General features: G+C 45.2%; 1 protein-coding gene across 2 annotated transcripts; it reads right to left on the bottom strand.

Moving 5' to 3' along the window:
- Nucleotides 1-1,134: 1,134 nt before the first annotated feature.
- LOC122163875 (rho GTPase-activating protein 6-like) lies at nucleotides 1,135-22,204 on the bottom strand. 2 transcript variants are annotated; one of them, XM_042825420.1, is made up of 12 exons: nucleotides 22,183-22,197; nucleotides 19,602-19,792; nucleotides 15,202-15,358; nucleotides 11,283-11,345; nucleotides 9,100-9,359; nucleotides 7,898-8,093; nucleotides 7,349-7,404; nucleotides 6,837-6,987; nucleotides 6,095-6,243; nucleotides 5,145-5,315; nucleotides 4,544-4,641; nucleotides 1,135-3,660 (listed from the first exon to the last, which is right to left on the bottom strand). In XM_042825420.1, exons 3-12 carry the CDS (start codon nucleotides 15,314-15,316, stop codon nucleotides 3,531-3,533), a joined length of 1,389 nt encoding a protein of 462 aa, XP_042681354.1. In that variant the 5' UTR covers nucleotides 15,317-15,358; nucleotides 19,602-19,792; nucleotides 22,183-22,197; the 3' UTR covers nucleotides 1,135-3,530. The 2 variants fall into 2 exon arrangements, with proteins under 2 accessions (XP_042681354.1, XP_042681355.1); XM_042825421.1 differs by lacking the exon at nucleotides 4,544-4,641 and having other exon boundaries at nucleotides 3,557-3,660; nucleotides 22,183-22,204.
- Between the last annotated feature and the right edge of the window lie 1,127 nt (nucleotides 22,205-23,331).

The raw sequence follows: 23,331 nt of genomic DNA, 5'->3' as shown, positions 1-23,331 counted from the left end.
TCTTGGCATCCTGCGTTTATCTGTTCCTGCAGAGTCAACAGCACCGCTAATCTCTGGATTTGTGGGAGGCTTTCACCAGCTATCTCTCAGCACACTCATCCTTCTTTAGCCTGCTATTTTCTGGGTACTGCTTCTCCATCCATTCTGAGTGTACCCATCCACAGGAAAAAAAAGACCTTTTCAAAGCAAGAGTTCAATCTCAAGCAGTGCAGCTGCAAAGATGCAGTACCCTGTGCAGGTATCAAGCACTGGTCAGATGAGGCTATATCTCCTCTCCCTGTCTGGTGCTAGAAAGATCATGTATTCACTAACAATCCTTTTGAAGCTAAAAAGAATGGCCAAAGCCAAGCACTGTAATGACAAGTGTGGGACACATGAGCTGAGCTGTGAGCTCCCTCCTCACAAAGAGGGAAGTGCTGGAGTACATAGGTCTGCACTTGAGTTATGCCCACAAAACAAAACTTAATCCCTAATGAAAACCTGCTTCAGTTGTTTGCATGACCCCAAATGTTTTCCCGTGGTCACAAATTTCACCTGAGCATGCAGAGGATATACAAACTGTTTCCATCAGAAAAGGCCCAAATATTTAGTCTATCTCAATCCCATAGTCACCCTAATCCCACTACTAATCCCTATCAGTCCTAAACTAAAATTAACCCTAGCTCTATTTCTACCACTGAACACACACTAAGCCTATGCCTGCCATTAGTCCTAGGAAAAAAGATTTTATCAGTGAAACTAATACGGTGCATTTATTCATCTCCCCCCACATCAAAACTTCCCTAAACTAATTCAATTGTCCTGAGAAAGCTTCAACCCACTAAAAAACTTGGAAGTAGGAGGACATAATCATAACCTTACATGGAAATTCAGCATTAATCCCGACCTTAACTGCACATCTCATGCAGGGACCTATGCAGAGCATTTCTCAAACAGCTACCAGGTGGTGCAACCTCTGTGTGGAGTGCCCAAGAGGATCTGGGCTTTGAAAACCCCAGATGACTCTAGTCTTCCTTTGGCAATTCATCTCCAGTCCCAACACGCTACCTCTCCTTGCTATCCCTATGGCACAGTTCTGTCAAGCACTCAGACACGGTTCCTTTTCAAAAGTATTCTTCTATTTTCCAGCCATTTTGTTGAGAGGAAGGGGTGCGAAGTGCATCAGCTTCTACACAACATGGCAGTGTAAGACATTTAAACTACAGCAACAAACAAACAAATACTATTTCCATACATCAGTGGATGGCAGTGCTGATGAGGAGCTCACAGTGAAAGGAAGTGCTTCTGATGGGATGGGAGCTTCTGTACAGATAAATTTTAATCAGTTTCCTGCAAAGACTGCATTTGGAAGAGTATCAAATAATATATGAACTCAGGTAAGATAAAATTAATTAGTAACCAGAAGTTTCCATCACACAGGAAAAACTCAGTGCTGCCTAAATGTAACATAAATGTCAGGTTGGTAGAGACCTATAGGGCAAGTAGCAAAAGGAGCCAGGCAACCTGTGCCCTGAGTTATAAATCCACTCAATTTCTCCACAGTTCAAAGAAAATAAGTGTCATTGTGTATCTCATGATCTCTATCTCCAGAATAAGTAATAGATTTACAGTTGATTTCAGGGTGTCCAAAAGGGAGGAGCTGTGACACCAGATCCCTCTTTCCCCAGCACCAAAAAAAATGTCAGCACATCTCATATCCTGCCTCCTTCCTGTTCTGAAGCACTCCAGCTTTACCCATCTTCCTTCCGTACCTGTCTATCCTAGTTCTCTACATCAACACTCCTTTGGGCACCTATTCTCCCTCCACATGTGATCTCTTAACTTCCTATGTGCTCGCCCTCTTCTTGGCACTCTGCATTTTCTTGGAAGGAAAGTCTCGACTTTGAATATGATCATTGACATCTCAGACCAAGCAAATATAAAATTCATGATCTCAAAAAACAACTGAAAGACAAAAAGTGTTCTGTGCATGGTTTACAGCATTGTTGTCTCCTTGTCTGTGACCTCCTTTTCCACATACACCATCTTTGTACCACATCAGGAAAACAGCCTTTAGAAGAGGTCAGAATCTATCAGGAGCACAAAGGCAAACATTTTCATCATATCATGGCATGACACAACTAAACCTCTGAGATGCTTCCAATACCCAAAGCTGTATCACTTCCAGAGCATAAGCCTTCACCCGAAGACAAGACAGAACTGTTAGAAAAGACAGATTCATTCAAAGAACTTGCAAATCTACAGTCACCCCCCCATCCTATGCTCCTTTATTTCAGCCTCTCCTTCTGATCTACCAACTAGAAAACAAGCACATCCTCTAGATCTGTATTTACATCACTCTTCCCTGCAGACTCAAACTGCCTCAGCCCCTACTCCCTGTTCACTGGGACATTCTGTTCTGTGCTTGCTGAAAGTTTGGCCTTCCGCATGTGATTAACTGATCCCAGAAGAGCAGCTTCCCCTCCTCCAGATATCTGGTGTGTGAACAAAGCAAGAACAAGCCTGGGAACACCATGGGCAGCTTTATCCTATGTTATGCTGGCTGTGGATCAGTGTGCTTTGGGCCTACCTGAAGGCCTGGGGAAGTCTTTCCATAGCACCCCTCCTTTCACTGCTGTTTCGTCTAAGGACAGCCCAACCTAGGGGTTGACTGGGGAAGGGGCCACCAAACATGTCTAGCAGTGTAAACGGAAAGAATACCGCAGAAAATATTTGCTGATAACTTTCATTCTATCCCATCAGCTAAAAACATACATTTGCATGTAACTTGCAGTGCCTTCCAATGCCTCAGATGTAGGAAAAAACCAAACCAGACATTTATCAGCCAAAGATCATAAGACACTCAATATCCATAATACATTATAATACATTATAATACATTAGATGGTCTACTTACTGAATATTATTCAAGGAATAAATACGTTCAGAGTATACTTTTCTTTTGTACTACACTACCTATATATTTTGTGGTCAATACTGTGTTTTCTATCTATAAAATTAGCAGTTGGAAACCTGAAATCAAAATTTAAATATATCCATATATCCATGATTCTTTCTGATCATGGCACGCAGATCTTTGCAGTAATGGTGGGTTATGGTCATTCCTTCAGCTCTGAGATGTCTTTCTGCACAAAGCAGTGACAGGACAACACACGGCGAGTGGCATATCAAAGTATGGACTGCATGAAGTTGAACTGCATTTTCCCATCCTTACTGCCCTGCTAGCAGTCTCTGCTCACTTGTGTTCCAGGCCAGTCATGCCCAGTGGGTCTCAGCCCAAGCTGCTTCTCTCCCAGCCCTGTCCCTGTGAGCTACCAGACAATGAAACTGTAACTGAAAATCCATTCTGCTGCAGAACTGACTACACCGGAACCATTTTGCATGCCTATATTTAGCAAAGATACTTTCGCATACATTCATGCACCCTTCCATTTTCCACTCCTCCAAAGCAGGATAGAGAACATATTTTTGTATTTTTGTAGTGGAAATGTTGCCCAGTTTTGTCCATGGAAGGCAGAGCTGATTTCTGGCTAGATGCCAACGTTCAAGTTCAGGAATGAGATGTTGCTGTACAACTCTGAGAGTGAGTTACTTTCCATGGTCTGATGAGACACCAGGATTGGAGTATGCTCCTCTGTCGAATTCTCACTTTCTGTGCACCTAAAAAAGGAAGAAATAGAAAAAGAGAGATGTTGTTTGACCCCAAACGTTTGTCATCTCTTTCACCAGCACCAATAGGAATGTAAAGTAAGACAAGGAGCAGTAGCAGAGACTACTTGTAAGATCTATGCTACAGGAAAACATTTCATACAGGACATTCTGTGTATGCTGAAGGAGTGCCTGGATCTATAAGGAGACTGAAGGCTGCTGAGCAAGTCCTTCAGATCACAAGGGAGCAAAGTACCTCCTGTTTTACGACATGATGAAGGCCCAGCCCACGAGGCACAAGGTCCTTTTAAACCATCTTTCTTAATCACAGGGAAGAGCACAAGCTCAAGTTCTGGTCTTCCATGGGACTACCCAATCTTGCAGTAAAGGAGCATGTGCATAAACATAGCTGGCAGTCACATAAACAGATACAGGCACATGCCTACTTACATGTGTGCAGGAGAGGCCAAAAATAAGCAGAAGTGCAGACAATACCAAGGATGAAGGAGGTTTGGAGGTGGATAGTGAAGCAGGTAGTAAAATGCAGCACACACCAGTGTTGAGCATGAAGCAGTGGGGGGACTGGGAGTGTGGCAGGACGAGAGACGCATAGATACACACAACAAAAGTGTGCAGTGGAGAAATTCTGAGGCAGGAAAGACTTCATTAAAGGAGAGAGCAAAACACAGATCAAGGAGAAACAGAAGCTCCAAGGGACAGAGAGAAACCATGATGTTTCAGCTCATAGAAGGTGTTAGTAGCAAATGGAACATGAAGAAGGGTGATGAAGTGTAAGAAGAATCAGCAGGATTTGTGTTGATTTGCCAGCAGTGCAATGGCTGTGACTATACTGTGCAGGTGGGTGCCCTCCAGCTGTACTCTGAGTGAGACTTACAGCACAGCATTGAATTTCCTGCGTAAGAGGTAGTCAATGACATCAGGGTCTGTCTGAAACAGTCTCCTGAGGATGTCATGCTGTGTTTCTGGAGAGACCTAGGAGAGACAGACAGACACTGCTCATGGCACCCTACTGTTATTTCTTTCCCATCATCTACCTGAGGTTATAATATCTGAACCTCCCACCATCACCTTCTAGCTCCTTCCTTCAAGGTGCTCCAATCTTTTTTTCCTCCTTCTCCGGGACTTTTGAGAGATAAATGGTACTGAAGTGCCACTGCTGCAGCTTTTGGCTGGTTGTTTCCTGTCCCATAGGAGTTATTTGTGTGGGTAGAAAGTGACAGAAAAGATGGGACTTATGAATCAATAGGATTCTATGATTCTATGACCTGTTCGTGGTATGCCCCTCAGCTCAGTCTTAATGAGATCAGTAACAACCCATCCCAAATTAATATTTACATGTACCATGAGGAATTAATCACATTTCTGCAAGTCACCTGCTGTTAAGTGGGGCTGTGAGTATATCTTTGTACAACCATTAGGAAAGAGTTCAGAGAAGAAAAGGTCTAGAGAAGATGACCTGAGAAAGCTTCACGTACCTTGAACAAGGTCTGATAATGCTCAATCAGCCTTTGAACCACCAGTATGATAGCTGTACTGTCTTCAAAGTTCATGGCTCCAGCATCTTTTTCTCCAGGCCTCTCTTTCTGAAGGATATTGGGACCAAAGATAGTGGCCAAGTTTGAAACTGTCATTTTATTCCCAGGGATCTAGTAAGCAAGAACAAAGAAAAACTGCAGATGCAGCAACATGCAATATCCAGGATAACCTCACAGGAACACGAGCTATTGAGTGACAAATAGAAAGTTGATCTGGGTCCAGCTCGGTCTTCTCTGAGCATAGGGCTAACCTCAAGGCTGTGTGCAGCCTTTCTGTGCATCATTCCCACTTAACTCACTTCGACAAGCTGTACAAGAAGATGACATCATGTTACAGTTTGGGACAAAACCAATCTCTTTGCATCATGAGGAGACCTAGAGCTCAAACTGTCCAGAGAAATCAAAATCAACCTCAGTGAACCATGGTAAGTTCCTCATGACAACTGGAGTTGGAAAAACCTGGGGTTACTGCAAACCAGAAAAACGGAACTGAGAGCAAATTAGACTTCACCACAGAGAAGGAAATTAATTGAAAATACATTTGTTTATCTTTTCCCGTTTTTTCTTCCTTTGCTTTAAAATGTCACCTCCCTAGTTTCTCTGAAAACAAAACCCATTCCAGAACCTTACCTGTATGACAGAGTAGCATCAGGTGTGCAGTGTAGAGCAGCCTGGATTATCACCTTTAGCCACTGTTCTAATCAGATGAATTAAAAATGCACTAAACTCCTCAGCCTTTGGCTGGCTCAAGAGTATCCACAGGAGAGAGTCATTGCAAGCCCAAGGTGTCAAAGGATTAAGCCAAGCTTGCAATTACCTTTGGAAGGTCTTGATCAACAAAGTTTAAACAGTCCTTTGCCATAGAGCTGACCACTGTGGATGAGCCTTACCTCCTGGCCATTGGGGCCCCAGGAGTTCTCAGCATGCCGTGCCACCTTGCTAAGGAACTGCAGGAGACGGTGCAGCGTGTCACTGTGGCAGGGGGGCAGCAGGAAGAGCAGCAGCTGCAGCACAGCCAGCTGTTGTGGGCCCTCCATGGCTGGACAGAGAGAAGATCATTGTTCAGTGCAGTTCCTGGTCTGCTAGACACATATCTCCAGCTGGACAGTTCTACTTTAAATTTGCAGAAACAAGTTCTGGAAGGAGCCAGACAGGTTCTACCCTTTACAGTAAATCAGTAAAGCCAGTATTTCATCCTGCCTATGCAGGGATGTAATGCATTTAATACTGTACAGACCGTGACCAAAGACTGTCCTAGGCCAGTGATCCTATAATCTGGTTATTGATGTGGAAGCAGAGAATCCAGGATTTGAATCATCAAATATGAGAAGGATGGAAAGGAGGGGAAAGAGAGACAAAGAGATGGTGAACTAGACCAAGAAAGTGTGAGAATAGCAGCGGAGACAGTCTAAAAATGCAGTCACCCTAACTGTGGAGGGTAGATGGACCTCGACAGAACATTTGCAAAGACACCCTTAGGAGTGGAAACCACTGGGCTGAGATACTGCATAGCAAGCTGAATTGTGCTGGAGCCTGGTGAATGCACAAGGAGAAAATTCCCTTTTTTCCATACAAAACCAGAAGTAATGGGTGGACTGTGAAGAAAGAGAGCAATGCACTCTGAGTGCTTACAGGCTGTGCTGAGGAAGGCTGTGTAGAGCTCCCTGGGAATCAGTGAATCTGGCATGTCACGAAGAAACTCTTTGAGCAGAGCAGCGACATCATGAACACTTTGATGCTCATCCAAGAAGACATCCAGCCCATGGTCAAACTCTTCTCTCAGCTTAAAGGTGGAAATGAAAAGAATAAAACCAACAGTCACACTGGCAAAAGATGTTCCTTGTACAGAACTGCTGAAAGGAGGCATGCCAGAACCCAAGAGCGGCTTGCTACTGACAAGAGGGAACTCTGAATTGCCATTAGGTGAATGAGGCCTAACTGCTAAAGGCAGCTTGGAGAGATGAAGCTTGCTATCCAGAACTGGGCAAAGGACTCAACAGGTTACAGATTGCTTGTTCTCCAGTATATTCCTGCAATATTTTAGACCACATGCCAGTGTCTGCTTCATTCATTCACCTTCCACACAAACATTTATCCTGTGGATATGAAAATGCAGAAAGGATGCAGTGAGTGCCTCACTTTACCTGCTGAACTCTTTTCTTGGAGCTCCCAACCCGGAAGATGCCCACCGTTTGGAGACCTGGGAGACAGACAGGTTAGTGCTCTGCATTCCCGCAGCACCTTGTAGCACCAGGGCATGTTAACATCATGGAAACAGTTATCTTGCCCTGCTTATGAGGCAATGTGTTTTTCTCTGTTCTTGGCAGAGACAATAAGAAGAAAGGTTTGGGAGCTATAAGATTTGCTGGGTTATCTGTGGCTCAGGAAGGAGATCTAACCTTAAAGTCACTCCAAACTATAAATTGGATTTACAGGGGAGGTTAAGGCCAGCACAATAGGAATGGGTTGATTGATACACATGGGTGACATTCACCTCTCAGTCCAGTGGTTACCCCCAGCTTGGAGAACTCTCGCCACGTGACTGCTCAGCAGTGCATCCTGCCCCAGAAATCTGCTGCCACCCTTTCTCTCTGAAAACTGCCAGGCCAAACAGCCCTGGCCCAACACCTACAATGGCTTTTACCATCCTACTTTGGGACTGGTCATCTGGCTGGAGGGAAATCCTTATTTACCATATGTTTCAATGTGTTTGCAACATCTGTCCACAATCCGTGGGACCTGCCAGCTGATGGGGTTGAGACTTAACATCTTTTTCTTGCCCAGGTTCCTCCGGGGATCCAGCTCATGGGGATGTGACAACTGCAGTGCCTCCAGCAGCTTGGAACTGTTGCCACTCAGTTCAGTGATGCAGTCCACAGACATGGCTCCCTGAGATGAAGCAGAGGTGATTTACAAGGTGGCAGGAACTGTCCCACAGGACACCACCATGGTTGTTACCATAGAAGTTAGTGACAAAGAGAAGCATGGCCTCCGAATGAATATAGAGTTCTACAACAAGCCTAACTTGGGTTGTTATAGAATCACAGAGGAACATTTCAACTGTTGTGCCTTCATTTATGTGCACTGTTCCTAGCGTGTTTCTAAAAACAGCCTTCCTACTGGGACAGAGCCTATACTGCATGCAGACATGGGGAAAGAATAAACATCCCCAAACCTGCCATCTTTATGCAATGTACTGGATTTAGTCACCTACATTGGAGTTTCTCTACACCAGGATTTACATGGATGTGACAGAGATCAGGCATGGGTCTCTACTCCAAAGAAATGAAGCAAACTTAATCCAAGTTACTACATACATCCTCTCACAAAAAAAATAGAACTAAAACCAAGGTGGCCAAGGCTGACCAGTTGCACCACCTTCCTTGTTCTTTGATGCAAAAGGAGTCAAACGCTGCAAGCAGATCATCTCAGCATCGTTGCCCCTCCACCAGTGAAAAGGGTCTCACCCTGCTTTGTGGAGCCAGCAGGACCCACCATCAACAATCGATTTCTGATGGGAGTTCAGAAAATCTGAGGTCCTGTCTCTAACTGCTACATTGCCAAAAATCTGAGATGACAGATGCTGGTACTGCTCAACATGATATTATTCAATGGAGGGTCTGAAAAATCTACACTACTGATGATGAATCTACTCCCATTCCTATCTGCTGTAATAGGAATCTGGCCTTGTTGCTTCTGGGGACCTTGGCTTTCCTGAGCTCCAAGGCTCCATAACAGCTGGTATAGGCTGGCCCACTCCTCACAGTCCATCTCTTCTGTAGCATTAGCCCCTAAGTGCATGAACAGTAGCCATCACATTTGCCTGAGCCTCCCCAGCCTGCAATACTATCACAACGATTCTGCCACAGAAGTTAGCTCATTTCTGCAATCATACCCTTCGTTGACTCCAGGAAGAGTTATGGTCAGGAAAATCTGGGGAAAGAGGCTCTTCAGGGAACACTTCGTAAGGTACCAGCAAACAGCCCCTGCCCAGCGGGGATCTCTTCTGCATCTGAGCCCGAAAGTTTGTCACTGTTTCTTCCACCTCCACGCAGAACCGGCGGCTGCTCTTCACTGTTTCTTGCAGTTGTCTGTTTGCACGGTCATTGGCAATGACTTGGCACAGTGGGATCCCAAAAGTCTGAGGAGAGCAGTCTAAGAAAAAAACATGGGAGAGATGGAAAAGTATTGTTAGCAGTGAAAATCAACTAGGGCAGCACAGGCCAGCTGCCAATGACACACATGCATGGCCAGGTAAAATAATTAACTCACAGAAGAGAATACCACGATACTGTAAAGGTAACAACCAGCAAGAGTGCAAGCAGGACTGCATGTAAAACAGACTGAATACATGAAAAGGAGACATGTAGCTAGAGTCCAAGATGGCAGACCTGCAACTATCAGTCTCTGCTCTCAGTTTCTCTTCCATTTCCCTAGGAACCTGAAGTAGGCAGCAGAAATATCCCAAGCGAGCCAGAGCAAAACCAAGGGGAGCTGCTGTCCTTGAAAAGGACTGGGACATTGCTGTGATGGCACTCAGAGTGCTAGGCAGCATGGCAGGCAAGTGGGGAGAGCTCCATGAGAAAGACAGCAGGCTGAAGGAAGAGGAAGGAAATGCAGGGAGCATGCCAACAAAAGCAGCCTCCTTCAACATGCTTGTTGCAACTTGCCTCAGTTTTTCTGAAATTTCTTTTCTTTCATAGGTCACAACCCTATGAAGACACCCTACTATCTTTGAAGCATAGATTTTAAGTCACCAGAAATATTTTATACCAAACATTATTAGCAAATTATAACCTCCAGTCTCCTACAGGGTTTGCATCAGCTATGTCTGTTCAGTGGTGACAGTCTTGGTACTAATGAAATGCTGGGCAGAAAAGGATCCAGGGGTATTGGTCAACAGCCAGGGGAACACGAGCCAGCAGTGTGCCCAGGTGGCCAAGGCCAATGGCATCCTGGCTTGTATCAGCAATAGTGAGCCAGCAGGACCAGGGAGGTGAACATCTTTCTGTGCTCAGCACTGATGAGGCTGCACCTTGAGCACCATGTTCAGTTTTGGGCCCCTCACCACAACAAAGACATCAAGACCCCAGAAAAGGGCAACAGAGCTGTGAAGGTTATGAAGTACAAGCCTTACGAGGAGTGGCTGAAGAAGCTGGGGTTATTTAGGCTAGATGAAAGGAGACTTGGGTAAGATATTATCACTCCCTAGAACTACTTGAAATAAGGTTGTATCAAGCTGTGGGTGGGGGGCCAGTCTCCCAAGCAAAAGAAGATAGGACAAAAGGAAATGCCTTTGAGTTGCACTGGGGAGGTTAATGTTGGATATCTGGAAAAAAATTCTTCACTGAATGGGTTGTGAAATTTTGGAACACACTGCCCAGTTATGTCCCCATCCCTGGTGATATTTAAAAGTCATATATATGTGGTGCTTAGGGACATGGTTCAGTGGTAAACTTGGCAGCGCTAGGTTAATGGTTGGACTTGATGATCTCAGAGGTCTTTGCCAACCTAAGTGATTATGTGACTTTTTCCACAAATAATTCTCCCATCCTCCTCCCCCAACTCCTTGTGGATACTAGAAGACTCTTCCTTATTTGCAGCATACAAGTCACCCTGGGCCGAAGGGTTTTGCAGCAGAGCATGAGCCACAAATTCACTTTATAAATTATCAGACTGCTGGTCAAAATTTTCTTTGGGTGGACTTTTTGTGCTTTGGTGAAGAAAATTATTAAGTGCTCGTTCCCAGCTGGTTGTGCACTAGACTTCTGTTGTTCCTAGCTTTTTGGCTTACATCCTTCAAGGGACAATAAAGTCAGAACTCAAACAGAAAGATTGGGGGTTGAATGAGCAAGTAGACAAGACCACACCTTTACACATACACATTTGTGCAAACACACACTCACCCTTCTACAGTCTCTCATGGCTATGTATGCATCATTACACATCACTGCAGAAAACCAAAGCAACATGACAAATCACCTTGCTAACTTCAGATACCTGGCTCAGCCCCGTTAAAAATCACCCATTCTGTTTGAGAGTAGTGACCAAAACCCTGCTAAGGGGGAGGCTACTCACCTTTCTTCTCCTTTGAAAAGCTCTCCAGTTTCTGACGGATAGATTTACCGCCCTTAGGTCCAACTGTGGGGAGAAAAGCAAAGGCTCTGCATCATTAGGCTGCTTTGGCACAACCCCATCTTGAAGCTGTTTACCTTTCCGCGCCCTCACAGGTAGAACATGTCCACAGGCACCTCCTTCAGGTAGGGGGATACTGTGGACTTGACACAGTGGTGTTACAGACCATGCAGGACAGCACACTGGCATCAGCTGCGTGGAGGACTACTGTCATAGAATTATAGAATCACCGAGGTTGAAAAAGACCCTACAAGATCATCCAGTCCACCTATCACCAATAGTTTTCTCTAAACCATGTCTCTCAACTGACAACTGTCCTCCTGAAGTGGAGGAAGGGGCCCCGGCCCCTCTGAAGCCTGACACCTGGACAGCAGGATCCCATAGCACTAAACTGTGGGTTAAAAGCAATTCAAGTGTGGGACTCACCCCTATCTGGCTAACAGCAAGAGGCATCTGAGAAGTATGACTTGTTCCAGTATTTTGCTGCGTAAGTGAAGTGCCTCCTGCCTGCGTATGAGGCTGTACATAGGAAAGCCTTCATTGCTGTAGAGCATGTCATGGAAGATTACTGCCCATGCATGATAGTGGGGCCTCTTTCCCACATCCTTCTGCATTAAGGCCAGACTCTTGAGCCCCATTTGTGATATGACAGACCAGGGTAACATGTTCCAACCCACTGCTTGCACTTAATTCTCCATGTATTTCTGCTGTGCCCACAGCAATTGCTCCAGACTTCTACTTGGCTTAAGGCAACACCATACCTTACTGCACCTTCCCAGCTACCAGGCACGGTAGACATGTAATCCAGGAATGCACGACAACTGCAAGCTAGTGCTTATGAAATACAACGCAGGCAGCAAAGAAATAAGGATTACAAAAAAGAATGAACCACAGCTGATCTTTCTGGTGGCATCCCAGTTTCCCACATCCCACTCCCTGATATGCGATAGCTATAGAGTGTGTGGGATATGCTGCAGCCAGCATATGGTTCTTGCACATGAAAGGCCAGTGGTAAAAGCCTTTGCTGCCCAAAGGCTCTAGAATAAAAGTGTTCTGGCCACTTTAAATCCTGTCATGTTATATGTGACCCTGAATTGATAGTGATGTTCTAATGATCACCTAAACACTGGGAAAGCTGCTTTAATTCAGACTCAGAGGTCTGGTCTTGATACTGGAAAAGAAATACAGCCCTACAACTGTTTCTGAACTTTTTTTTTTTTTTTAACATAATATAAACAAAAAAATTAGACAAAACATCACCTAGAAATCCCATTTTGGTCCTAGACAGCCAAGCCCCACACTTAAGTAACCTCAGACATTCACATCCAGGAACAGCAGTCACTATTTTTTCATTGCATCAATTAACTGAAAACTCATCCATTAATCACTCTAAATCTTCCCAGAACACATCATCCTACCCTGGCCTTTGCCATTTATTAAGAATTCTATTCTTAGACGCAGCTTGTATAAATGTTTGGGTTATTTTGCAAGATTTAGAAGGAAGCTACTTTGATATGAACAGTATGCACATGAAAACACAGTGTACATTAATCATTATACAGCACTGTATGTTTTGCTTCATTAAATGAATAGCAAGAAGTTGAAGATCCATCTGGAACAAAAAACACTACCCAGATATAGAAGAAAAAATGCCAGCAAAACTCCACTGTTTAAACACATAGTCACAATAACTCTCTACTCCTGGAGCCATCCAAATGTTCCTAACAGAAACAAACCAGGAGGCAGCAGATAGTAAAGAAACCACATGGATCCCCCTCTACAGAAGGCATGAGCTGCTATCTCCGTGACAGAGTAATGCCTATGACCTACTTCAAACTTGGGAGACAAGGACAACTTCTTTTCAATGCTAGTTGTACCTCCTTCAGAGATTTCATCTTGTTTTGATCTTCTCCTACTTGAACAACAGACTTGTTCTTGCAGAATTGACCAACATGAGATGATGGTGTCCATCACAAGGATCTTCTGCAGTTCAGGAGGGCCATCCCAGAAGTGGCTACTTACTCAAAAGTCTGCAATGCTGCAGAAGTTTGTTGGGACTGAATGAGGCAAGGACTGAATGAGGAGAGTAGCCCAGGGATATTAAAAGTGTCCAAAAGGGTGGCTCACACACCCTGTGTTCCCCACAGTGTATGGTGAGGATTAAAGAAGATGCTGAACATGTTTTCACTGAGGGAAGTAATAACAATCATATGATGGCTGTTTATTAAAGAGAGCTATTTATCAAAGAAATTTCATGTAGGCAGTTTTTGGGGAACAAGCACAGACAGGTCAACGTACTCAAATGGAGACAATGAAGACCAAATTCAGGCACTTCCAAACATTATGAACCTCCCTTTAACACATCAACTCAGGAGAACAGTGTTGCAGGTGCAATATTTTCATAGCTAATTCTCACCTATTCCTTTACATTGACTCCCAGCCCATGGACTGGAGGAAAAAAAAAAAAAAAAAAAAAAAAGGGATACAGAGACAGAGCTAAGGAGAAAGGAATTCACTGAAAAGCACTTTCTTCAAAAACCAAGTGAACGTAAGATACATAACACACAAAGATGGGATCAGGAGTTTACGCTCCCTGTGCTCATTCTGCAGGAAGAGAGGAACCTGACTGACAGAATGCAGGACACGGAAGGAAACTGTTGATTCGCTTCTCGCCCTGCTGTTGTTCTGTAGAGAAGCTCCTGCTGCATCACTGAGAATGAGGTATCACTGAGAATGGTTCACAACAGCTCAAAGCAAACAAACAAATTGGGGAGAGCAGAATGTTTATGAACAGAGTTCCCCAGGGACTGAAAGAAACTGCAGTGGCTGCTGCTACAGCCCTGGGGTGGTTAGATATCCTGGGAACGAGAAGGGAACTTTCTTCTCTTTCACTCTTCTTGAAAATATTTCATGCAATGGAAATGTTCCAAAATATTCCAAATATTAACAAAACAAGAAACAAAACTTGAATGTCACCCAGAATAAATAGATGCAGTTACATTCTGGCACCTGTTTTCTACACAATATGAGTCTGAGGATGAGTGATAGAACAAACTCCTTCTCTGTAGCAGCACCCCAGAGCTGGGGGGCTCCAGCCCCAACCTCCTGTATCAGTGGTGGCAACAGCTGTGAGTGGGCAGTGAGGCTGGAGAACCCTTTGCAACTGCTCTGCTAGTGTACAGCTCATGATTAATAAGCATCTTTTGCCATACTGAGATGCCAAAATATGGCCCAGAGCATAGAGAAGGCATTTGCATCTGGTCTTCCACTGTTAAATTACAAGTATAATTTGAGAAGCAGTCAACTGATTCTCAGCTCATAGTGCTTACTTGGTTAGATGTATAGTTGTTAGGGAACATAGGCAGTTATGGGAACCCAGAAAATGCCTTTATTTCTTTGTAGGCCGGGACAGAGGACCATAATCCTCTGTGGAATTTCTATATTTATCTGCCCATTAATTTCAGAAGCATATCCTCTAGCCTTACATAAGCCCCATCTCAGCATCAGAGCTTTGTGCAGAACATTAATCCACAAAACAAAGCTTACCCCATCCCAGTGGAATTGCCCCACTGGAAGCCCTTGCTAAATCATGTTGTATCTGTTTTGGATTAGGAGGACCAAAGGCAGGGTAATATTCTCACACTCTTATCAGCACACAAACCCTCCCCAAAAGGTTGCTTCAGCCTCCAGTGCTCAGACCAAGGCAGGAAATGAACAAAAAATGGACAAAAACTTTTAAGTGAAAGTGTCACAAATACCCATCTGTAAACATCATCCCACATTATGAAATGCAGGAGTGTGGATAAACAGAACTAAAGGCTCAGACCTCAGTCCTCCCCGGGCAGATGCCATCCTCTCCCACCTTTAGCCAGGCTGAGATCTCCAACAAGCAGCTTTTCTTGCAGCTGGTAGAGGGCTAGCTCCTGCAAACTGGCTCTTTCCAGCTCTGAAAGGCTGTGCAGGGACACAGGTTGCATTTTGGTGCTTTGTTCTGGCAGAAGAGCTGAGATAAAGGTCCACTGAAAAACACATGCATAAAAACAAGAGTCAGGATTACTTTGCCAACACACCTGCTTAGGATAAGAAGCAACTGAAAATGCCACACAGTGTCTTCCCAAGCGCAGACATCCTGCTTCCTCCTCTCCAGAGAGCGTGCTGGTTTGTGACCACACTGCCCCACTGCACCCTTCCAAACAAAGGCCTTTACAGGCACCAGGGATCTCAGCCCTCGCTCTTGAAGTCTCACAGGATCCCAGAGGCCTCTCGTTGCTTGGCAGAGACCTTTCTGGCCAGGTGCTCTTCTTTCACATCATTACGTCCCCCAGCTGTACCCACTGACCTTAACCCTCGGCTGCAAATACTTGCTACTACTATTGGAGATCAACTCTGGGTTTGTTCAGACTCAGACTTACTTCATCCTCCCTCTCTAAAAAGGAGCATATGACAAAAACCTCCTGGAAGCCTCAGCATTTGCCAGACACCGTCCTCTTGTATCAAACCCATGCCTTACAACAAACTTCACCAAGTCAGGAGACCCAAACCTTTTGGCATAATACTAACAGGTGCCAGCAGTCAGCTTCATAGAAGTTTGAAGAGCACTACTCCCAGCCAGACCTGACCGCAGCCCAGCACAAGCAAAACCTCAGCATCTGAGTGGAAAGAGTTTATGATGAGACACTAGCCTTGCACCAGTCTTTACAGGATCCTGTGCACGTGCACACAATTCTTTCCATTTACCCAGATCTCTGTGCTGGATACATGGGATGAATAACTGAGAACTGGCAATTTCCTGAGAACAGCCTTGAGTATCTCAGTATGGTTTATGGTGGCTGTGGGAACACTGGAGTTACAGGCAGACCAGTACATCCTCTCTCCTCCTGTATGACAGAAGAATGTGACAACAGTGCCTTCTAGCAGGATACTAACCTGATGGAGCAATAGCAGAAAAAAAAAATTTACTCACCCCTTCCAATTTTCCAATGACTGGCAGCAGTTCAAGAGGAGAGCAACCTCTATCCAAAGAAATACTGTTACCTTGGCTGCTAACCCTTAAATGAAAGTGAGGAGGGGGGGATCCAGGCTCTTTTTCATTACTCAGGTGCATTGCCTGCACCTGAGCTCCCTTGGTTAGCCATGCCTTCTCACCTAGTGTTCAACTATTGGTTCAGGCTGTGAGGTGGTAATTGCACTGCACCTCCTATGGTGTGCACCACCAGGGCAATCCCTTCCCTCACCCAGTGGCTGTGCTGGGCCTGATGCACCATAGGGTATGGTGGGCCTTTGGGCTACCAGGGTACACTGCTGACTCAGATTCAACTTATTATCACCAGAAACCCCAGCCCCCTTTCTGTGGGACTGCTCTCCAGCCTCTTGTACCCCAATTTGTATGTAGCCAGGGTCACCCTGTCCCAGCTGTAAAATCTGGCACTTACTTTTCTCAAACTGCATGTGGTTGGTGACTGCCAACCCACATTAGTTAAGATCACTCTTCAAGGATTCTCTACCCTTGAGGGAGTCAACAGTTCCTCCCAGTTTAGTACCATCTTCAGAATTCTGCAATCTTAAAATCAGCACACACCCCACTAAATAAGACTTACAGCCCTATTTTATTCAAAGTTGTTCTCCTCTTCAGCAGTAATTGAGAGAAAGGAACAGCATTAGCAGCACGTACACAGAAATGACATATTAAAAGTACAGCTATGAAGGAGCTTTCCGGAGGAGGGCTTTAAAGCAATAACCAAAAATAAATGGCTGAATAACTCCCAGAGGCAGAGACAAGGGAGAAAACACCCAGGAGTTCTGGCCCATGTGGTGTAAGCAGACAGTCTGTGCAGGTTCTTGTGGTAGCCTCAGCACGTTATTGACTGCACACCTCCATTGCCTGTGCCTGGGGAGGAATGTTGTCTGGGGCAGTGTTTGCTTTGGCCAGGTTTTCAGCTCCTAAACAGATTTAGAAAGTTACATAAATTTTAAAAAAGAAAAAAAAGAAAAAAGAAAAAAAAAAAAAAAGTTGTTATGAGCTCCCCTGAAGGGCAAACCGTAAATGGAAATTTAGCTAAAGGCAAAGATATTCTTGCAAGATTTGAAGTTTAGAACAAATACTATGTGCCTCTGCAGGGATGACAAAAATGAGATGCAACACAGCCAAATTGTCTGGTAGTGCTCAGCACCTCTGTACAATTAAAAACCTGCCACTGGGGTACCCAGGTGCCCATGGCTGTCCAGTACACTGGATCAGGCTAAAGCTCCAGTAAGACCTGGTGCAATGCTGTTTACATTGCAAGTAACCCTGCAGATAGCTAGACTTAGCACTAAGCCATCCAGCGTTTGCAGCTCAGAGAGGCATTAACAAGGAAGCCAGAGAGACACAATATCTGATGGAGGCATTCGTGTCCTCCTTGAAAGCAAAGATTTGGATTACTCCACTATTAAAAAACATCAGGTTCTGCTGCTTTGTTTGGCTTCTCCTTAGCTGATCTGATCTATTCCTCCCTGTGAACCCTTCATGCCAGACTCATGGGAGACCCACCATTTATAACTCAGTACATTGCTTTTTATAACTTTCACGCTGTGGGGAAAAAAAAAAAAGAGAAAAAAAAAGTGGAAGGAAAACATATTTTATTCATGGTCTCAAAGGGATTGCATCTTAATAGTCACTTAAACTACACTTTAACTGGTCCTACCAAATTTTACAGAAAGAATGCTGAACTCCTTGAGAGCAGCCCTGAGGAGAAGGGCTGTTCTAGTGAGTAAAGAGCTCATCACAAGCCAGCAGTGTGTGCTTGCAGCCCTGCAACCGTATCCTAGGCTGCATCAAAAGGGGGGTTTGTGCCTTTCTGCTCTGCCCTCGTGAGGCCCCATGCAGAGCTGGGGCCCAGAGGAGGATCTTGAAGGTGATCTGAGGGCTGGAGGACCACTCCTATGAAGACAGGCTATGGGAGCTGGATGTGTTCAGTCTGGAGAAGGCTGTGGGGAAACCTCATTGCGGCCTTCCAGAACTTAGAGGCAGGAGGGGGAATGAATTTTTACACAGTCTGATAGTGATAGGAGAAGGGGGAATGGTTTTAAACTAAAAGGGGAGATTTAGGTTAGATGTTAGAAGGAAGTTTTTTACTCAGAGGGCGGTGAGGCCCTGGCACTGCTGCCCAGAGAGCTGTGGGTGCCCCATTCCTGGGGGTCCCCAAGGCCAGGTGGGATGGGATCTGGGCAGCCTGAGCTGGTGGGGGCAGCCAGCCCATGGCAGGGGTTGGGACTGAATGAACTTTAAGGTCCCTTCCAACTCCAGCCATTCTGTGACTCTATGATTCTACATGGTTAAAATGCTGACTTTGACAGGCAAGTACAACTCCATCTGCCAGCAATAGCTTGTGTGTTTCTGCCATGCCAGGAGTCTGGGATGGGCAGAAGTGGTGTCTAGCTAGGAGCTGCCTGGCAGCACATGCACAGCTCTGCTAGCATCAAATGCTGCAGATGGAGAGAACAAGTGCTGAGAGTCAAACTGAAGGAAATTACCTTTGTGTAGGTGATGCTCACTGCTCCAGGCAGAGATCCTGCCTGAGCTAAAAAGATGGTCAGAGCATCACTGAGGATGCAGCTGCCTTGGGGAAATGAGGAGGAAGCCTGATTAGGGTAGAGAGCAGAAAAGAGAGTGAGCAGGAAGGAGAAGTCGGGTCTTATCTGGTCCTATTCCACAATCTATAAGAGCAGCCTTATAAAATACCACCGTCACTAGTTTTATAATAAACTTTTTGTTCAGTGGTTAATGCTCAAAATCCTGGCCTTCTTGCAATAACTGTATATTTATGCTCATGGGTGCAAGCTAGATTGAGAACAACACCAGCAACTTCCAACTCTTGCTGATCACAGCATACAAACTCGTGGATCCCATGGGTGTCCCAAGATATGTGAAGCCCTGCAGAGCCTTGTATGAGATTAGAAGAATAGCCTGAAAGGAGGAAAATGCTGATACACAGTCAGGGTAAAAACAGTAATAAAGAAAAAAACCCTTCAAAGGTGGTTATCATAAAAACTGCTGTATTAACACTAAAGCAGAAATTAAATCTTTCATTGGTAATATTAACATGGCACTTCCCCTTTGCAATGACTTTTTTTGCTTATTTTCAGGACTAGGCCCTATTTAAATAATTTCATGGGAAAAGCTCAGCACATCCGCCCCTTCTAATCCCATACGGCTGCATTAACTCCCCCTTTTTCAGCAGTAAAGTCACTCTATTTCAGCTGGAATGAAGAACATGCATTTACCTTCCTCCTTTCCTTCTCACAGCATCACCAGTGACAGCCTAAGTTCACTTCTTTTCCTTCAGGATGATGAATCTTAAAGCAGTGTTTCCACCACGTCCACATGCAGCCCATGCAGAGAGTGAGGGAGTCTCCTGCTTGCTGGGAGGATGCAGTGAGAGAAGTGGAGAAGTGATGGGGAGGAGAAGTCGCAGCTGAAAGTAGACAAGGGGAGGAGAGGGGTAATGAGGAAATGAATTTTCTGCCAAGAGAAATGAGAGCAAGAAACATCCTGTGGAGACAGAGGGCAGCACTTCCCACGCCTGACAGTGTTTATTCCTTGGCAGAAAGGCTTATTGCTCAATTCCTCGTCCCCATGCTTTCCCTGCCCTTATCTGTCAACAACTAGGACACTCATAAAAGCAGTAGCTTTCCTGCCAGATGAAACCTGAAAGAGAAATTTGCTGCTTTGGTGCCAGTCAGCAAAGGCGAGTGGATGGTTTTCACCTTGGCTCTCCTCCATGAAGACCTCTAAACTGTTCCATCACATTGTATTAGAGATGTCCCTAGTGCAGATTCGTGTGGGCAGGATGGGCCAGGCACACAGCTCTTCTCTGTATCCATCAGGTCCTATGCAAAGCACTGGCATTAAAGAGCTCACAGGCATGATGGAACAGGTGTTCAGCTGGCATCTCATATGACATACTGAGTGTGGTGGTTACCGATACCAGAGAGCCTTACACATCAACCCACAAAACATGTGTGTTAAAGCCTAAAATGAACACCCTGCGCATCAAGCACTTGGGGGACCACAGGACAGGCTTATGGTCTGTGACTTTGCAATATGGGTGCAACCAGTTCCCTGCAGAGCCATGCTGCCTCTGCTCTGCTGGTGACTGGGCAGCTGCAGGGCCAGCTGTGCTGCCTGTCATCACCACTGTGCACAGCTGGGAGAAGCTGAGTCCAGCTGAGAGCTTGGTGCAGAGCCCTGGGTGGAAGCACTACTGCACTTGGGAGAGAGGAAGCACTGAATCCTCTTCATGAGTCTGTGTGCAGCATGGAAGAAGGGTGACTGTCAGGAAAAGGTTTAATGAAGGACAATCTGCTACTGCTCCCATGGACACTGGGATGTGTATCAAATCACAGCACGGGGATGATGGGCCTTGTCTAGGTCTTGTCTCAGAGCCAATGACCCTGCTAACAGGGCTTTCTTCTTTGCAAGGAGCTGCCCTGGCACCTCGAGCACTTGGCTGTTTCTCAATGTCTGCAACTTCTCTTTTGCTTCCAGGAACGACAGAGCCCTGAATGGGATGTATCCACTCATTTGGTATCTACTCACTGGTGGCCACCCTTTCCTCAGTGGGATTGGCAGTGCCAGCTTCCATGCAGCAATCAAAAACACAGAAAGCTCAGCAAAGCTCACTGATGAGTGACTCCTGGCTCCTGCCCTCCAGGACATTTTAGTCTCTCACATTACTCTGCTAGCACTCAGATGCCTGCATCATCACACATCCCAGCCTAGACCAACTCTCATATTTCCAGAGCACCTTTCTCCAGGAAAGTCTAGGTTATTCACAGGTTCTTTTTTTAAATGAATATCTCCTGTTCATCTAGGATCTGGTGCTGCTGCCTGGGGGGCTCAGCATCTCAGGGGGCAGCAGGCAGAGCACCAGATTCCACCAGCTGAACTGCTTCCTTCCCTACATCAGCAACTCTTTCAGAGGTCACAGCTAGGCTTGCAGCTTCCCCTAGAATGAGAAGCCACTGCATGAAAACTCCCTTTGGATGCTGCGAAACTTTGTGGAGGATCATCTTTGTCAGTACTGGGGCTCTGCTGCAACAAACTTAGCACCACTGGAACACACACAGCACCTCATCAGCCCCACAAACTTTTGTCTCAGATTATTCATATGGTATCAGAAAAAACTTCCACAGGAACAGTCACATTATCTTCATGGCAGTTCCAGGCAGAGCAAAGACCTCCAGGCTACCTGGATCCCACTGTTGTGTGCTCCATCTGCTCAATAAAGCATCAACACTGTCCCATGCAAGAAACTGTGTGATCCAAAAAGAAGGAACACAGCAAGGCAAAAGCACCCTCCCTACCCTTACTGCTCTCCACCAATTCTGCCCGCCCTGGAAGCACTCTAGGGACAGCCAGATGCTATTCAGAGTTGTTTCTTACATCCTTCTTGGAAAAAAACAAGAAGTTGTTCTTTGGGCGGCCTTGTGTGAAGCAAGGCATCGGACACAATGATCCTGGTATGTCCCTTACAACTCAGGATATTCTACGAATCCATTCTGTGATTCTAAGAACCATCCTTACAAAATGCAGACAGAGCCCATGCATGTCTCTCTCTGCTTCCGCTAAATACACACTGTTTTTATTACTGTCCTCTCCAAGCACTGCCACAATTTGCAAACTCCAGCTGCTTTGACATTGCGTGCACTGAATTCAGTATCTGCTTAACAAAACATCACAAGAGCACAAGAGGGTAAGCAAGCCCCATTTCATACCAGTTCACTGTTACTTGCTTGCTGGCGCCTCTATATTTGAGTGCTCTTGAAATGTACTGGATGTTTTCTTGCATTAAGTCATGCATACTTTACATGTGGCAGCATCACCGAGGACAGCTTATGGGTCAGTGCTTGCTTTCTTCTTTCTGCTTTCTCTTTGTCCATCTGGTACTCGTGATTCAGTCAAGATAGTCTGTAGCAGGGAAAGGAGAAATCCTAAGTGCCACTGCAGAAATCCACCACTTACCTACATCTCAACTGTCTCAAACAGCTCCAGACCTCACCTTAAAAGTCTGCCTTGAAACTGGGAGTGGTGAGAAGGGCACAGTGGTGACTAAGTCTCCGGGACTGGCCCTGGCTGCATTTCCATCCCTTTGAAATAGGAAATCTGGTTCAGGACTCCCTGCAGGTCCTATAAGGTGCATCTGCCTCTTGGTAATAAGGTTGTTGTTGTTGTTTTTGTTTTTTTTGTTCTCTAAGACTCCTCCCCATGGAGATATGCGGTATTACAGATGGGGCTGCTGAGATCCCGGCTTGCTTTATTAAGGGAGAAGATTGGATTTGTGATTAAACACGCCAGATCAGGTTATATATTTCTGTGCAGTTTTATTTCCTTCTCTGCCAGCACTGGGATATGAATAAAAGGGTATATGTGTAAAAAGGCAAGCCTTTGCCATATGGGGAGATCTCGTTAAAATGGCCACTAAGTTTTTGAATGTAAATGTTCGTATTTGGGATCTGGCATGACAAAGGAGTCAGAGATGAAAGGCACACACAGCACTTGTCTTTCCTTCTGCCAGGACAGTCAGGAAATAGCATTTTTCTGAGCTTCCCAGCTGTCCTTGGTGATGAATTACTCCTTGTTTCCATTTAGTCCAGCTTCAGCTGGTCTGAATATATCCTATTTACAAGGGCAGTGAGATCAGTTCAAGTTGCTCCAGACTTCAGTGTGCTGACGTTGAAGGAGATAAACAGAGTAATTTGCTGATTCACCATAACAATTTTAATAAAATATGAGTCAGGATTTTCTTCTTTCATGTAATCATGAAATTAGGTTAGCATGCTTTGCTGAGCACTTAGGTCTACTATGTGTGTTCCCAATAGCATCTAATGTTCCTATGGTATATTTTTGGAAGCATAACTGGATTTACAAGGCCACATTTTCTCCTGTTTTCTCCTGGCTTCCCAACAAACTAACATTCACCACTCGGTGTCTTGAATTAGAAGCTCCATCTTC

Source organism: Centrocercus urophasianus, unplaced genomic scaffold (assembly GCF_019232065.1).
Source record: "Centrocercus urophasianus isolate 14NV4802_14NV808 unplaced genomic scaffold, USGS_Curo_1.0 seq_24, whole genome shotgun sequence".
NCBI classification, from domain to species: Eukaryota; Metazoa; Chordata; class Aves; order Galliformes; family Phasianidae; genus Centrocercus; species Centrocercus urophasianus.
The sequence above is the reverse complement of the archived record's forward strand: the minus strand, read 5'-3'. Positions and strand labels throughout refer to the sequence as shown.

What these genes read in the sequence shown, in the direction of transcription:
- LOC122163875 (XM_042825420.1), bottom strand. Translation starts at nt 15,316, where the DNA reads ATGCAACCTGTGTCCCTGCACAGCCTTTCAGAGCTGGAAAGAGCCAGT. An exon ending in CTTCCTGGAGTCAACGAAGG is followed by an intron (nt 8,094 to 9,099) that starts GTATGATTGCAG and finishes GCTTCATCTCAG; the next exon opens with GGAGCCATGTCTGTGGACTG. An exon ending in CAAACACATTGAAACATATG is followed by an intron (nt 7,405 to 7,897) that starts GTAAATAAGGAT and finishes TCTGTCTCCCAG; the next exon opens with GTCTCCAAACGGTGGGCATC.